The sequence below is a fragment of the Rhineura floridana genome, chromosome 8 (genome assembly GCF_030035675.1).
Source record: "Rhineura floridana isolate rRhiFlo1 chromosome 8, rRhiFlo1.hap2, whole genome shotgun sequence".
Classification (NCBI taxonomy): Eukaryota; Metazoa; Chordata; class Lepidosauria; order Squamata; family Rhineuridae; genus Rhineura; species Rhineura floridana.
The window spans coordinates 38,617,251-38,632,450 of NC_084487.1; the positions used below are offsets into that span (position 1 = coordinate 38,617,251).

The following is a 15,200-nucleotide window of genomic DNA, read 5'->3' on the forward strand; positions in this document are numbered from 1 at the left end:
ACACAGATGCATTACAGAAATCCAGCTTGGAGGTTACCACGCATGGATAACAGTGGTCAGACTATCCTAGTCCAGAGACTGCTGCAGTAGCCAAAGCTGGTAAAAGGCACTCAGAGCCACTGAGGTCACCTGGGACTCTAGCAACAAAGATGGATCCAGGAGCACCCCCAGACTACAGAACATCTCGTTCAGAAGGAGTACAATCCCATCCAAAGTAGGCAACTGACCAATTATCCAAACTCGGAAACTACGAACCCACAGTGTCTCCGTCTTGCTAGGATACAGATTCAGTTTGTTGGCCCTCATCCAGCCCAACCCAGAGTCCAGGCAGCGGTCCAGGGTTTGCACGGCCTCTCCCGATTCAGACATTACGGAGAAATAGAGCTGGGATATTCAGCGTACTGCTGACACCTCGCCCCTGATCTCCTGATGACCGCTCCCAAGGGATTAATATAGCTGTTAAACAACATGGGGGACAAGTTGGTACCCTGTGGCACCCCAGAGCACAACTGCCAGGGTCTGAAAGACAATCACCCAATGCCATTTTCTGAAAATGACCCTGGAGATAGGATGGGAACCACTGTAAAACAGTGCCTGCAATACCCATCTCACCAAGTCAGCTCAGAAGGATATCATGGTCAATGGTATCAAAAGCAGCTGAGAGATCAAGTAAGTATAACAGAGTCGCACTCCCCCTGTCCTTCGCCCAATAAAGGTCATCCATCAGGGTGACCAAGACCGATTAAGTCCCATAACCAGGCCTGAACCCAAACTGGAATGGGTCAAGATAATGTTTCATCCAAGAGTAATTGCAATAGCTGCACCACAACCCTCTCCATCACCTTCCCTAAGAAGGGGGTATTTGCGACCTGGTGGTAGTTGTCACAAACCAATGAGTCCAGGGTGGGCTTTTTCAGGAGTGGTTGAATTACCGCCTCTTTCAGGGCAGCTGGAACCACTCCCTTTCCCACAACGATGCATTGACCACACTCTGGATTCACTCGGTCAACCCCCCTCAGCAAGCTTTAATAAGCCAAGAAGGGCAAGGGTTGAGAGGACAGATTGCTGGCCGCATCATGACATGCACCTTGTCCATGTCGTCAGGCTGCATTATTTATTTATTTATTTAATTTTTTAATTTATACCTGGGCCTTCCTCCCAGTAGGGAGACCATTCCCACGAAGTTGCAGCAGACGTTGCACTGGACACCTCACCGGGGGCTATAGTAGATGTGGACGAGGCATCAAGATTGCTACGGAGGCGAGCAACTTTACCCTCAAAATGCCTTGCAAACAATACACAGTGGGCCTCCAAAGGGTCTAAAACTTAATTTCCTCGAGTTGATGTCAACAGTCCCCTGACAATACGGAAACCTTGTGCCAGACACAGGCTCTCAGCCTGACCTATCTCATAGGGTTGGTTTAAAGATAAAATGGAAGGGGGGGACCATGTAAACCACCTTGAGCAACTTGGAGGAATGGTGGGATATAAATGCAATAATAATTAAACAAATAAATACATTTCAGCTACAATATGTGGACCCCAGCCTCAGCCAACCTGCTGAGCTTTTTAACAACAACAAACACAACAACAACAATCAAGAAGCAGCAATGTGGTAGTGGTGGGGAAACTAGATTGTGAAGACAAAAGGGTGGATAGATTGAGGAGGATTGAGGATAGATTGCTGTTAGGTCTTGTGATGACCATCAGAACTGAAGACTTGGTTAGCATGCACTTGGGGAATGAGAGTGCAGCAGAAGGCAGATCAGTGCGTGCATACACACACACAAACACACTTGCCCCTCCTGCAAGCATCTGCAGCCGTGCATGCATTTGGGCATGTGGGAGGGGGGAAACCCTCAACTGCTGCTGCATATTGGAGAGAGAGAGACTGGGGTGGTGGTGGAATGTTGGTAGAAGAAAGGGGGGACACTGGCACACACACTTAGCCTCAGAGATGGGGAGCGAGCAAGTCCTGAGCTTCCTCACTGCTCTTTGGGTTTGTCTGGGCCAAAGGCAAGATCTGAGTAGTCTCACAAATAAGAACAATTTTTAAGAGGAACCAAGAAAGGCAGGCAAGTGACTGCCAGGAAGGAAGGGGGAAAGCAGCCTTTTCTAGCAGCCTTGCTTCTTTTTGCTTCATGAAAAGCCCTCTCCTCTCATTCTGAGTAACAGCAGCAGCAACAGTGCGAGGAGATGGGAGTCGGCAAAAGTAATGTCCTCTTCTTCTTGGTAGCTCCACCCTCAGCCTCCTTTGGTGTCTGCCACATGTTTTATAGGCAGATGCCCTCCCTCGGTGTGCCTGAAAGAAGCTCTGGCGTTTCAACAAGTCCTCCCCTCTTGTTTGGAGCAAGGAGGTGTCGTCTGCAGCAGCAGTAGGGAGCAGACAGTGTCCAAGGAGTTAAGACTTATAAATAAATAAATAATTCATTTCCTTACTGTTTGTGGCCCCCTGTGGATTACTTTGTGGCCCCTCTGGGAATCATGGCCCACAGGTTGGGAACCACTGATCTAGCTCAGTATCCACACACTGACTGGCAGCAGCTTTTTAAGTCTTTCCCAGCCCCACCTAATGATGCAAGGGATTGAAGCTGGGATTTTAAAATGCAAAATATTTGCTCCGTAGCTGAACTACAGCCCTACCCATTAAGAGGTATAGATGTCAGAAGAAATGGCTTACACAAATCTAGGAAAAACAAATAATTGCTAACAGTTCAGCCTAACAGTGAAAATAATTTAAGCCTTGAACCAAAGAGAAAACAAGACTTAAGGTACAAGGGAAGAACACTAAATAAATGTCATTTTATTCATTTTTATTATTTTTATTTTAGTGTACATAGCTAGGGATGTTGATGAAATTCTCCTCTGATAAAATTCTCTCCAGAATTGAGGATGTGAATGACTGGGAATATCAGAGCAGCATCAATAGTGACAGAATCTGCAGTTCTTCTGCATTTGTATTTCTGGAATTTATGCTATAATGAGTGATGAATGGATGAACAAGGAAGGAAGGAAATAATTGTATTAAACAATGTCCTGGGGTAATGCGGAAAGAAAAAATAATTCGAAGGAAGAAACAAAATTCTTCCACATAGGTGGTCTCTCTCTCTCTCTCTTTTAAATTTAATTTATTTTTTACTCCATGCTGATGTGCTTTTTGCAAAAATGGCAAGCAAGCAAGCAAGCAAGCAAATAAATAAATAAATAAATAAAGGATGAACATTTTGGTGAAGTGACCTTTTACATATATAATAATTTTTGCCTTTGAGGGAACCAAGATCTATGAATACCAGTTGCTGAAAACTGCAGGAGTGGAGAGTTCTCTTGCACTCAGGTCTTGCTTGTGGGCTTCTCATGGGAGTCTGCTTGGCCACTGTAAGAACAGATGCTGGACTAAATGGGCCACTGGCCTGATCCAGCAGGCTCTTTTTATGTTCTCATTATCAATGGCGGTGGATGCCCAGTCCTGGTGGCTTATAATTCCAAAACACATAGGCTTTAGGTTTATGCTCAGTATCATAATGCAATAAAGGGCTTCTTCTGGGAGGAAGGGCAGAATATAATGATGATGATGATGATGATGATGTGGCTAAATCGGGGGCACCAATGGCCACTGGAATCCGCAGATGTGCAGGACAGGAGAGTAGGTGAGGAGCTATGATGGTGCCCCCCTCCCCACAATTATTAGAAGAAGTATGGGGTGGTTGGTTTATTTAAAAAAATGTTTTATTTTAATAATCTGTGGAGATTAACTGCTTCTTTTCAAAATAGAAAGTCTTGCTCACAAAGATTTCACTATGTATAGCCAGACCTCTTTCATAAATATATAGAAAGAAGTGCACTGACAAAATCCATTTCCTTAAAATTATGAGGACTTCTATGTAAATTATTATAGTGCTTCTTGAGATTTTATGAGAGCAGTTCTAGAGTCTATTGGATCACCAGTTGAACCAAAACTCCCAAAAGGAAAAGGGGGTGGAAAAAAATTCTATAACTAAAGGGTCAGTGGCTCACATTTTTCAAACATGCTTCACAGCTTTTTCAATACCGTAAAGTTCTCCTATACCCTGCTCATTTAGCTTACTTGCTCATCATAACTGAAAATTCCAGAGCAGTCCCAATGCGGAATGCAATCTCATACATCTTTCCAAGTGCTGTACCATACAGTCTGAATGCTTAAATTTGCTCAAATAAGAAGAGTCATACATACATGGCAGCATTTGTTCTCAGTGCAGTCTTGCAGAGCAAAAATGACATTGATGGCACCAAGGCATGCTGATATCATTACAAAGCTGTGGCCATAGGAAAGGCTAGCATCATCAGGCCACGTGCTCAGCCTCTTCGGTCACGCTTTGGAGGCACCCCACATTTCTCTCCCTTCACATTGCTACTGCATTTTTCTCTGCAGTCCATGGGAGATGCCAACACCCTAGTCATGAATGTGGTTTTTTTCCTGATGCTTTGAGTGTACACACCTAAATATGATAAGCACAGTCATTTGGACTGGGGTACTGGCAGCCATCATGAGCAGCACACACATGGGGCAGAGATGGCTTCCAGGGCACCAGGCTTGAAGGTGCAAAACTGACTGAATGATCAGACCCTGAGAAGCACATTGGGATGAGCGTTTTTCTTGAGAGGCACAATGTCATGCATCTACCACTTTTGCAAACTTGAAGACACAAAAAGAAACTCCTTATCTGAACAAATGTTCCTCAAGATCCAGAAGCCTTTACGCATCACTCAACTATTACGTAACTTTTCCTACATCCTCTTCCAAGAACTGGGAAAAAAGCAAAGGAATGCCATCACATTCTTGCTACTTTTCTGTTACCTGTGAGATGGTTTCCTGTTCCCTCCAGAGTTTCAGTGTCTTTCTCTATGCATCATAGCATCAAAGAAAATAAACTGAGGACACTTACCATATGTTTATGACTTGGGAAGAATGTTTGCTCCACAAGAGGGAACTTCTCAGGACCCAGAGAATTGAAGATTTTAATTAGCTGAGAGAACTAAAAAGAAAGGAAGAGGATTCATGTAACTTTACAAGCAAGCAAAGACACGTTCATCCAGTTTTATCCTGTCTAAGGCCATCAGCTTCTGGCATAAAGAACAGGACCAAAACATAGAGCCTAAAATAGGGCCATAAAGATTCCTCAATGACTCCTATTGAGTTCTATGAGAGAAAATAAATAGATTGAAACTTGGGATGTAACTGAGATGTGCAAAACCAAATCTTCACTACAGACACTGGCATTTCCAGGAGCAAGTTTAGCCCCCACCCTACTGTTCTCTCAAAGCACACCACTTTACTAGAACCCCAGTGAATGGTTCCTATGGTTAAAAGTAAAGAGCTTTGTCTGGTAATAATAATATGGAGTGAGCAAAAACTCAGGCACTAATTAGGGACAGTGAGAGGAAGGCCATTGCTTTCCCTTCTCTCTCGTGATACACTGACCAACTCAGTGGCTCTATTCACTGTACGACTATTCTGATAAACCAGGAGTGGAGCCAGGTCGCCCACTTGTAAATCACTTGACATCACTCCATAACATCAGGTGGTTAAAGGAAAGAATCCAGAGAACATGCTAATTGTGCTCCCAATTCCTTTCCTTCTTCCTCACTTCCCCTCACTCGGAGGCACCACTCACCATATGCTCATGTTACCAAATTCTTCCAAGCTACACAGGAAGTGAATTGAACTGTGAAAGACCAACCCAAATTGTATTTGCATTTTTACAAATTTGTAGGGAAGATGATCTAGAGGGTTGTGGCACAGCAACTGCAAGTACTCATGGATGAAACAGATTATCTTGATCCATTCCAGGTCAGGGTCAGGCGTGGTTATGGGACTGAATTGGCTTTGCTTGCCCTGATGGATGACCTTTATTGGGAGAAGGACAGGGGGACTGTGACCCTGTTACTCTTACTTGATCTCTCAGCACCTTTTGATACCATTGACCATGGTATCCTTCTGGGCCGACTTGGTGAGATGGGTATCGAAGGCACTGTTTTACAGTGGTTCCGATCCTATCTCCAAAGTTGTTTTCAGAAAATAGCATTGGGTGATTGACTTTTGGCCCCCTGGCAGTTGTGCTGTGGGGGCCCACAGGGGACCAACTTGTCCCCCATGCTGTTTAATATCTATATGAAGGCCTTGGGAGTGGTCATCAGGAAATTTGGGGCAAGGTGTCAGCATTACGCTGACGATACCCAGCTCTATTTCTCTGTAATATCTGAATCGGGAAAGGCTGTGCAAGCCATGGACCACTGCCTGGACAGACTCAGTGGTGGCTGGATGAGGGCCAATAAACTGAGTCTAAATCCTAGGAAGACAGAGGCACTGTGGGTTCATGGTTCCCAAGTTTGGATAATTGGTCAGTTGCCTGCTTTGGATGTGGTCATACTCTCTCTGAAAGAGCAGATTCATAGTCTAGGGGTGCTCCTGGATCCATAGTTGCTAGAGGCCCAGAAGACCTCAGTGGCTGTGAGTACCTTTTACTGCCTTTGGCTGGTAAGACAGCTGTGGCCGTTTCTGGACCAGGATAGCCTGACCACTGTTATCCATGCACTGTTAACCTCCATTCTGGATTACTGTAATATGCTCTATGTGGGGTTGCCCTTGAGGTTGGTCTGGAAGCTGCAGCTGGTGCAAAATGCAGTGGCGCGACTAGTCACTGGGGCAGGGTATCACCAGCATGTTACCCTGCTGCTGAAGGAATTGCACTGGCTGCCCATTAGCTACTGGACCATGTTCAAGGTTCTAGTCTTGTTGTATAAAGCTTGGGACTAGGACACCTGCAAGATCGGTCTGTTCCGCACAACATAGGAAGCAAACTTTTAGTGTTGTGGCACCTACCCTTTGGAATTCCCTCCCTTTAAATATTAGACAGGCACCATCTGTGTTATCTTTTTGGCACCTAGTGAAGACCTTCCTCTTTCAACAAGCCTTTTAAATAGTAACCTTATTATAGTCTGTGTCTGTGTTGGAATTGCTTTTTATTATGTTTTTAAAGCTTTTTTAAAAAGAAAAATGTTTTTAAAGATGTTTTAATATGCTTTTGAAGATGTTTTGCTTTAATTTATTTTAAAGTCTGTTTTTAAGATGTTTCAGAGTGTTTTTAGTGTTTTGTCTGCCACCCTTGGTTTCTTCTGGGAGAAAGGGTGGGATATAAATTTAAATAATAATAATAATAATAACAACAAATCTCAGAGAAGAGGTCAGGTCTCTTGCTCACCAGTGCATTCGCTATAGCTGCTCAATTTCCCCACTTTTAAAAGTTTGATAGAAATATCTGTTGGCTATAAGTAGGGTTTTTTTTTGCCTATTAGTGAATACCTCTGTGTCCTTACTGGAAAACTAAAGGGGCCATACTCCCAAAAGAAGGGCAAAAATGATATGGGAAGGTTGTATGCTCCTCAGATATTGTTGGCTATCACCACGTATCTAAATAAATGCAATTATTCCTTCAAAGAGAAAATTAAATATTTGAGAAAATCCAGAAATCCTCTTCTAGCAGCAGGTGACACAGCAGACAGCCACCAGCATGCTTCGATCAGCAGATGAGGCTAAATAAAATAGCCCTCCATTTCCCCAGTGATTATTGTTGGCAAGGCAGGTTGTTGACCCAGCACAAAGAGGACAGATTGTTTCTCTTAACTTCTCTTGCCAACCCTGAACATATGATGAGCACAGGAAAATAAAACTGTTTTGACTAGCTCAGTGAGCAAATATAAGAGGTTGCTGGTGTGTGTGTGATGGAGGGAGGGAGGGAGGGAGGGAGAGATAGACACAACAAGCACAAGAGAGGTGCATATTAGCTGCTGTGCATGTTAGCACAGTCAAATATACAAACATGGATCTAGTTCATAAATGGTGAGAGATAAATCACCTAGGCCTCATCTGCCCTATATATTTAAAGCTGTGTCATACTGTACCACTTTAAACAATAAATAACAAATGGTCAAAAATCCTTAAAGTTCAACAGTGACATGGTGAACAGAAATGTTTTCAGCATGTGCCAAAATATATGCCACATATGACAATAATTAGAGAAGCAATGCATTTCACAGAGATGGCCTACTTCACCTTTTTTTCCCTAAGAAAGAAAGAAAGACTAACTTATACTGTCCCTGGAGGACCAGCAGAGAAAGCAACATTTAATAGAGAACCTCTATCCAGTGGCGGCTGGTGGCTCCATATCAGTGGGGCACTGTAATCCCCTCTGGGTTTTAGCTTCAACACCTTGGACAGCTCCTTGAAAGTTCAAGCTAGAACCTGCCACACTGATATGGAGCCACCACTGCATCTATCCATCTGAAGTGATACCAGCTTGTTGTCTCTCCTAGCTGCATCTTCTCGTCACCACACACTGTAGCCTTCTTTACCATTGAAGTCTCAACCCCCTAAGTGGGTATGCTTAGAGTTTACTTGTGCACATTGAAACCAGATAATCAAGAATTATGGCTTTTCGTGCTGTAATGGTCAGATTTCGCTGAATACTTTTTCTGTCTTTTTTGCATATCTCAGCCAAATCTGTGTGACCATCATGAGTGAGTTAATATATCCACCCCAAATCTGAACATTTTAGCAGCAACATATTGATATCATGGGAATGAAACTTCCAATTGGGCTCCTTCTGGGAGGGAGGGCAGGATATAAATTTAATAAATAAATAAATAAATAAATAATAGCAATAATAACAATAATAACTGCCCTGTGGGAAGGATTCAGGTGGCTTTTAATAAGTTGCTACTGTTTATTGTCTTTTCAAAGAACATATTTTAATGCTACCTGAAAGCTGCCTCAGAAGGATATATATCCCAAAAGATGGGATATAAATAATAGTAGTAGTAGTAGTAGTAGTAGTAACAACATCTGCAGACAGCTTTGCAAATTTCAGGTGGCATCAAATACTATCAACTGTGGACAATCCAGTTCCATATGGGAAGGATAAAATGTGACTGTAGAAATCAAGAAATTAAAGGAAAACATGTTAATCTATGTAAAAAAAAAGTGAATAATTTTGTTCTGCAATTCAAAGATTTATTTCTATATTTTGTATATGTAGTCCATTTCCAGCAAAATATTGACAAGCAGATCCTTCCTTTCAAATATCTGCTTTGTAGCCTGCTTTGTCTGCAACAGAGTAATATAAATTCCTAAGTTTTGCTGTCTCAACTTCAAAATAGTCTGCTATAGTTTCAGGTATGTATTCTTTGCCAGAGATGATCTCAGCAATGCAAGTCATGCTTCAAATGCATATCTGACCCACATCCAATCAAGTAAAGCCAAATACTATTTCCAGTGCCAATTTGACCTTTTTGATTCTATTAGGCAGTAGCAGGAGCAAGAAGAGTTCTATCAGCATGTTACTATGAGCTCACCTGGACTGAAAGAATGTGGGCAGCCGAATACCATAATTCAGCTTAAGATGACACTGTACAAATATTAGTGTGCAGCATATCCAAGGGCATGGTCTGAAGGCACCTGAGGCTACCATCTTACTGAAGCTTAGCAGGTCTGGGCTTGGTCATTGCCTGGATGGGTGAGCACCTGGGAACCAATAATATCTGCACTGCCTTGGGTATCATGATGGAAAGAAAGGTGGGATATAAATGTAATAAAATATATAAAAATCCTAAAATTGGCAAGTAAAGCACAGCCATGAGTTGTGGTTAGAGTGCTGGACTGGAACATAGGAGACCAGGGTTCAAATTCCCACTCAGCCATAAATGACACTGGATGACTTTGGGCCAGTCATTGTCTCTCAGCCTAAACTACCTCACAGGGTTGTAGTGAGGATAAAATTGGGAGGTGAGAACCATGTTTCTACACCACTTTCAGCTCCTTGGAGGAAAGGTGGGTTATAAATGTGATAATAAATAATATAGATGATAACCCTGTTCTGCCCTCATCCCGATATTATGAGGGAAAACTGGCACACTGCTGTGTTGCGATCCCTGTCATCCATCTATTCTTTAGAATTTTATTCCAACTTTCATTTGGAAAGCAGATTCAAAGGGATTAATCAAATCCATAAAATATTAATACAAAATAACAGTAGAATAAAAAAAAACTCAACATGAAAGCTCCGAGGGAGGGAAGGGATTCATAAAACATTACATCAGCACAGATGTGGGCAGCCTTTTGGCTCTCTAGATGTTGCTGAACTACAACTCCCATCATCACTAGCCACTGAGCATGTTTGCTGGGGCTGATGGGAGTTGTGATTCAGCAACATCTGGAGGGCTAAAGGTTCCTCACACCTTCATTGACGTAACATAAAACTTCTGTTTCTGGAGTTTCTTTGCCTCTAGGAAGGGACTTATACAGTTGGAAGTGGGGTCCACTCCATGACCTAACAGAATTTATGGAATTCGGAGCAAAGCCTCCCTTGAAGAGATGAATTGTGCATGGGGGTTCCCAAGAGGAAGTGTGCTACCTAAAGATGCTGGGCAAGACTTTGAAGATAATCACACTCTGCTTGGTCCTCCCAACTATGCTAAGAGGTGGCTGTTGCATTATGCAGCAGCTGCATAATCAGATGCATGGGTCTCTGGAGGGAATGGAGCATCTTAGCCAGACCCAGACACCTGCAGAAGGTATGAGTGACAGTAATCTGGGCCTTGATCAGGTAACCATCGGCACATGACAATGCCCTTTTCTTCCAGATTACCTCATTCCAGGTTAGTGCAAAACAATAAATCCAATATGTGGCTGCCACATGTTGGACTAGAAACACATTTAAATAGACCTGTGGTTGTTGCAGCACCCAAAACATCCTCCATTGCCTGTTGCAATGTGCTCTCAGCACCAGACCCAAGACCATTTTCATCAGCTCATACCAGATTTATAGCCTGTCAAGTAGCAAGGTAATCAGAACCCCCAGTCTAACATTATGCCTCGTACGCTCAAAACCAGATGCATTTCTTTCTTTCAATGACTTCTAAGCACAGGGTGAAGAGTCACTGACCACCCACTTTTGCATTGCCTGCCTCTCCCTGCCCACTGTAGTCTTCAGTGGCTGGAAGGATAAAGTTCAAATGACTTAGATTTAGGACACAATAACTCTGGAGCTCCTTGTGGTATGGGGATGTCTCTCATTTCATGTAAGGAAGCTTAAGAACACCACCTACCACCCAGGGTTTGCTGCAAAAATTGTAGACAGAGAAAAGAGAATTGACACTGTGAACTCCGCCATATTGGAGGCCAATGATGAGGCTGCGAAAGTCTTCTCCTAGTGCCATGCTGTAAGCGTGCTGCCGGATGAGAACAAAGTCAGGCTTGAAGGATCTATGAGAAATAATCAGATGATATTTTTAAAAAGTCAGTCAAATCATCCTTTCTTTCTTTCTTTCTTTCTTGGCTTATTTCTCTTCTTTCCTGAACTTGGTGACAACTTCTCAAATTTCAAATGTGGCACCAGTTATTGTTATTATATTAAAGACATCAATAAATAAAATCATTTATTTAAGCAATCAAACTTAGAAGGCTCCAAATACATTTTTCACAGTTTCCATTACAGAAAGACTCACACAAGGATGATCTACAGCAAGAACTAAAGATAATAAATTAGGAGTGGAAAAGTGTCTTCCCAGCCATTCTCTTTGGAAAACCTTGGATGGATCTGGTGACACTTTTTGCAATGTGCTGTGCAGATGACAGAGCAGACAGTTGCTGAATTCTTGGAACTGGAGATCAATTTAAAGATCAGCATACAGCATTTCTGAATGCAGACATCTATCCATTAAACCACATGTTCACTTTTAAGAGAATTTTTCCCCCACAGAAGACACAAAGGTATTGCTGTGTTCCCTGTCATATACTCTGTGGTTGATAGGAGAGCTCCACTTTGAGGCTGCTTGTCTTCATCTAGCTAGGACAGGGCAGCAATGTAAAGGAGGGTCTTGACTGGCTGCCTCTTGCCTCTTGAATTTCCCCTCCCTGTAAACTTGTAAAATCTTAAATCTAAACTTTTTTTTCCTGAAGCAGTTTTACAACTTGTGCTGTCTCTTATTCAGGCTGTCTTTTGGTGAGCAGGGTTCAAGCTACGGGTAGTATTTTCATATTTCTTAGGTTATTCTCATTTCATTTCAAATGATTCTTTTATATGCTTTTAGACACAATTTTTCATCACAAGAAGAGCACTGCTGGATCAGACCCAAGAGCCATACCAGTCCAGCTTCATGATTCATATAGTAGCCAGCGATACCTGCAGGAAGCCTACAAGCGATACACCTTAAGAACATAAGTACATAATAAGAGCCTGCTGGATCAGTCCAGTGGCCTATCTAATCCAGCATCCTGTTCAATTTATAGCCAACTAGAATAATCCTTCAGGGGATTATTTTCATATATGTGATGGAACATCTGAGGGCTGCAGAACAGGGGTGAACAGACAGTAGATCAGGGTGACCTGTAGTAGATCATCAATGAATTTTTATTCCCTCTCCCCCCCCCAAAAAAAATCAGACTGCTGAAATGAAAAAAGTTTGGAGGGAAAACTTGGACTGTGAGCTCAGTTTTGATAGTGAAAACAAATCCCTGGGCTGAAATGCACACAGAGAGTTCCTTAATTTGCCACCCTGGATTCTTATGGAAGGAAGGGCAGGATACAAATTTAATTAGACAGACAGACAGACAGATAGACAGACAGACAGATGGATAGATAGATAGATAGATAGATAGATAGATAGATAGATAGATAGATAGATAGATAGATAGATCACTATTCATTTGATTCCAGCTGGTAGACTGGGAATGGATTCTAGGAAATACAACTTAGATCCAAAAAGCCTGAAGGCTGTCCACTCCTAGTGTAGGACACTAGGGTATATTTAAGGGTATGCTGTCAATTCATGTGCAGCGTTGTCCAGGTCTACAGGCCCTCATTATTTCCCTACGTCTGAGAGCCCTAGAATACATTCAGTGATACATTCAGTGATATAGCACACAATCTGCATGCAGAAGGTCTCAGGTTTAATCCCTGACATATACAGGCAGGGCTGGGAAAGCCATTTACCTAAAACCCTGGAGAGACGATGCCAATTAGTGTTGAGAATACTGAGCTAGATGGACCAACGTTCTGACTCAGTATAAGACAGTTTTCCTATTGTCCAGTGGCTGCACATTGCAAGGGAACATTTGTAGTGGTGGGCAAGGAGTCTTCTATGCAATCTTAATTACCATTAGTCATTTTCTTATTCAGCTTAATTCAGCCTTTGTGGTCCCCAGATGTTGCTGGACTACAACTCCCTTCAGCCCCAGCCAGCATTACCAACGGTCATGAATTATGGGAACTGTAGTCCAGCAACATCTGCAGACCCAAAGACTGTGAAAGACCAACCCAATTTGTATTTGCATTTTGACAAATCTGAAGGGTAGTACAATATCTCAGAGAGGAGGTCAGGTCTCCTGCTGCCCTGGAGCATTCACTATACCTGCCCAGCTTCCCTGCTTTTTAACGTTTGATAGAAGTATCTGTGGGCTATAGGTATGTTCTTAAACTGCAAGGTTTTTTTTGCCTATTAGTGAATTTCTCTGCTTTTTAATCCGGGAGGTAAGAAATGGGATCCACGTTTGCTGAGAATGGATTGATCATTTGCATGCTTACTGAGGTCAGTGGGATTTACTCCCCTGCAATCATGCTTAGGATAGGTGAAACTGACCACAGGGGATGTGGAGGGGAGGACGCGGAGAAGGGAGGCAGGACAGAGGGGGATAGGAGCAGGCAGAAAGGATAGAGAAGGACAGGTTTGATAATTTGCATGTTTAGAGTTCAGTGGGATTTACTCCCATGCAATCATGCTTAGGATTGGTAAAACTGACCAGGGGGGAGGGAAGGAGGGCTGAAGTGGGCAGGGGAGGACGAAGAAGGAAAAGAGGAGGGGAGGAGGAAGGGAGAGGAAAGGGGAAGGAGGAAAAAGGCAGGTCTGATCATTTGCATGCTTATTGAGTTCAATGGGATTTACTCCTATGTAATCATGGTTAGGATAGGTAAAACTGACCATGGGGAGGAGGAGGGGGAGGGGAGAGGAGAGGGAAGGAGAAAGGGAGCGGATAGGGGAGTGGAAGGAGGGGGAGGGGGAAGGAGATGATTGGAGGGGGAGGGGCAAAGGGAGGTGGGGAGGGCAGGTTTGATCATATGCATTCTTATTGAGTTCAGTGGTATTTACTCCCATGCAGTCATGTTTAAGATAGGTAAAACTGACCATGGGGAGGAGGAGGGGAAGGAGGGGGAGGAGATTGGATGGGTGGGCACTGGGCAGAGGGGAAGCCCATTTCCTTTCCAAAAGGAAAACATTGTTAATAGTATCTCTGTTTTTCAGCGTTTCCCCACCTTTTTATTCTACAGCAGGCACATATAGCTTCCCACCCAAATTTAAACCAAAGCTGTCCCTGGCCACATCCACACCAGGCCTTTATTTCACTTTGGACAGTCATGGCTTCTCCCAAAGAATCCTGGGAAGTGTAGTTAGTGAAGGGTGCTGAGAGTTGCTAGGAGATGCCCTGTTCCCCTCACAGAGTTTCAATCAGAGTGTCTCACAGTTAAACCACTCTGGCCACTGGAGCTCTGTCAGTGGAATAGCAGATTCCTCTCAGCATCCTTCACAAACTACACTTCCCGGGATTCTCCCGGGGAAGCCATGACTGTCTAAAGTGAAATAAAGATCTGGTATGGGTGTGGCCCCCTGATTAGGCAAGTTTAGCAGCTGTAAGTCTGGTTTTTAGATCACTGACAGTTGGTTCTTACTGAGCATGCCTGACATTATCATTGAATTCAAGCCAAAATTTCTTAAATTAATTAAAAATCAGCCAGGCATTTAAAAAACTTTTAAACTGCAGAAGATGAAGGTCAGAGTACGGGGCAAGGTCAGTAACAGGATTACCAGTACTCTGTGAACATGGCTGATTTTTAATGAATTTCAACAGATTATGAGAACTCTGACAGAAAAAAGTCAAAAAGGAGTCTGGTTCCCCCCCCTTTTTAGACTTTGAACTCAGATGCCTTCTAAGATTAGGCAAGATGGGCATACTTAGAACTGAACAAATCAATCTTGAATGCCAAACTGGAATGATTTAAAAGAGACAGCTTTGTAGTAATACTCCAGGAAATGATATTGCAGAGATTTACCAGGGGGTATGATGGGGCTGGTGATTGTGGTGGTAACTGAATTCTCAGTTTTATAAAAAGCAT

General features: G+C 43.0%; 1 protein-coding gene across 2 annotated transcripts in view; it reads right to left on the reverse strand.

The window, feature by feature from the left end:
- The window catches only part of SYN3 (synapsin III), a 272,542-nt gene that overhangs the window by 226,040 nt on the left and 31,302 nt on the right, over window positions 1-15,200 (reverse strand). For both annotated transcript variants that reach the window (XM_061638968.1, XM_061638969.1), the window contains 2 exons: window positions 11,140-11,296; window positions 4,923-5,012 (listed from right to left, as the gene is read on the reverse strand). In XM_061638968.1, the coding sequence (XP_061494952.1) occupies window positions 4,923-5,012; window positions 11,140-11,296 (247 nt within the window). The remainder of the gene's footprint in view (window positions 1-4,922; window positions 5,013-11,139; window positions 11,297-15,200) is intronic.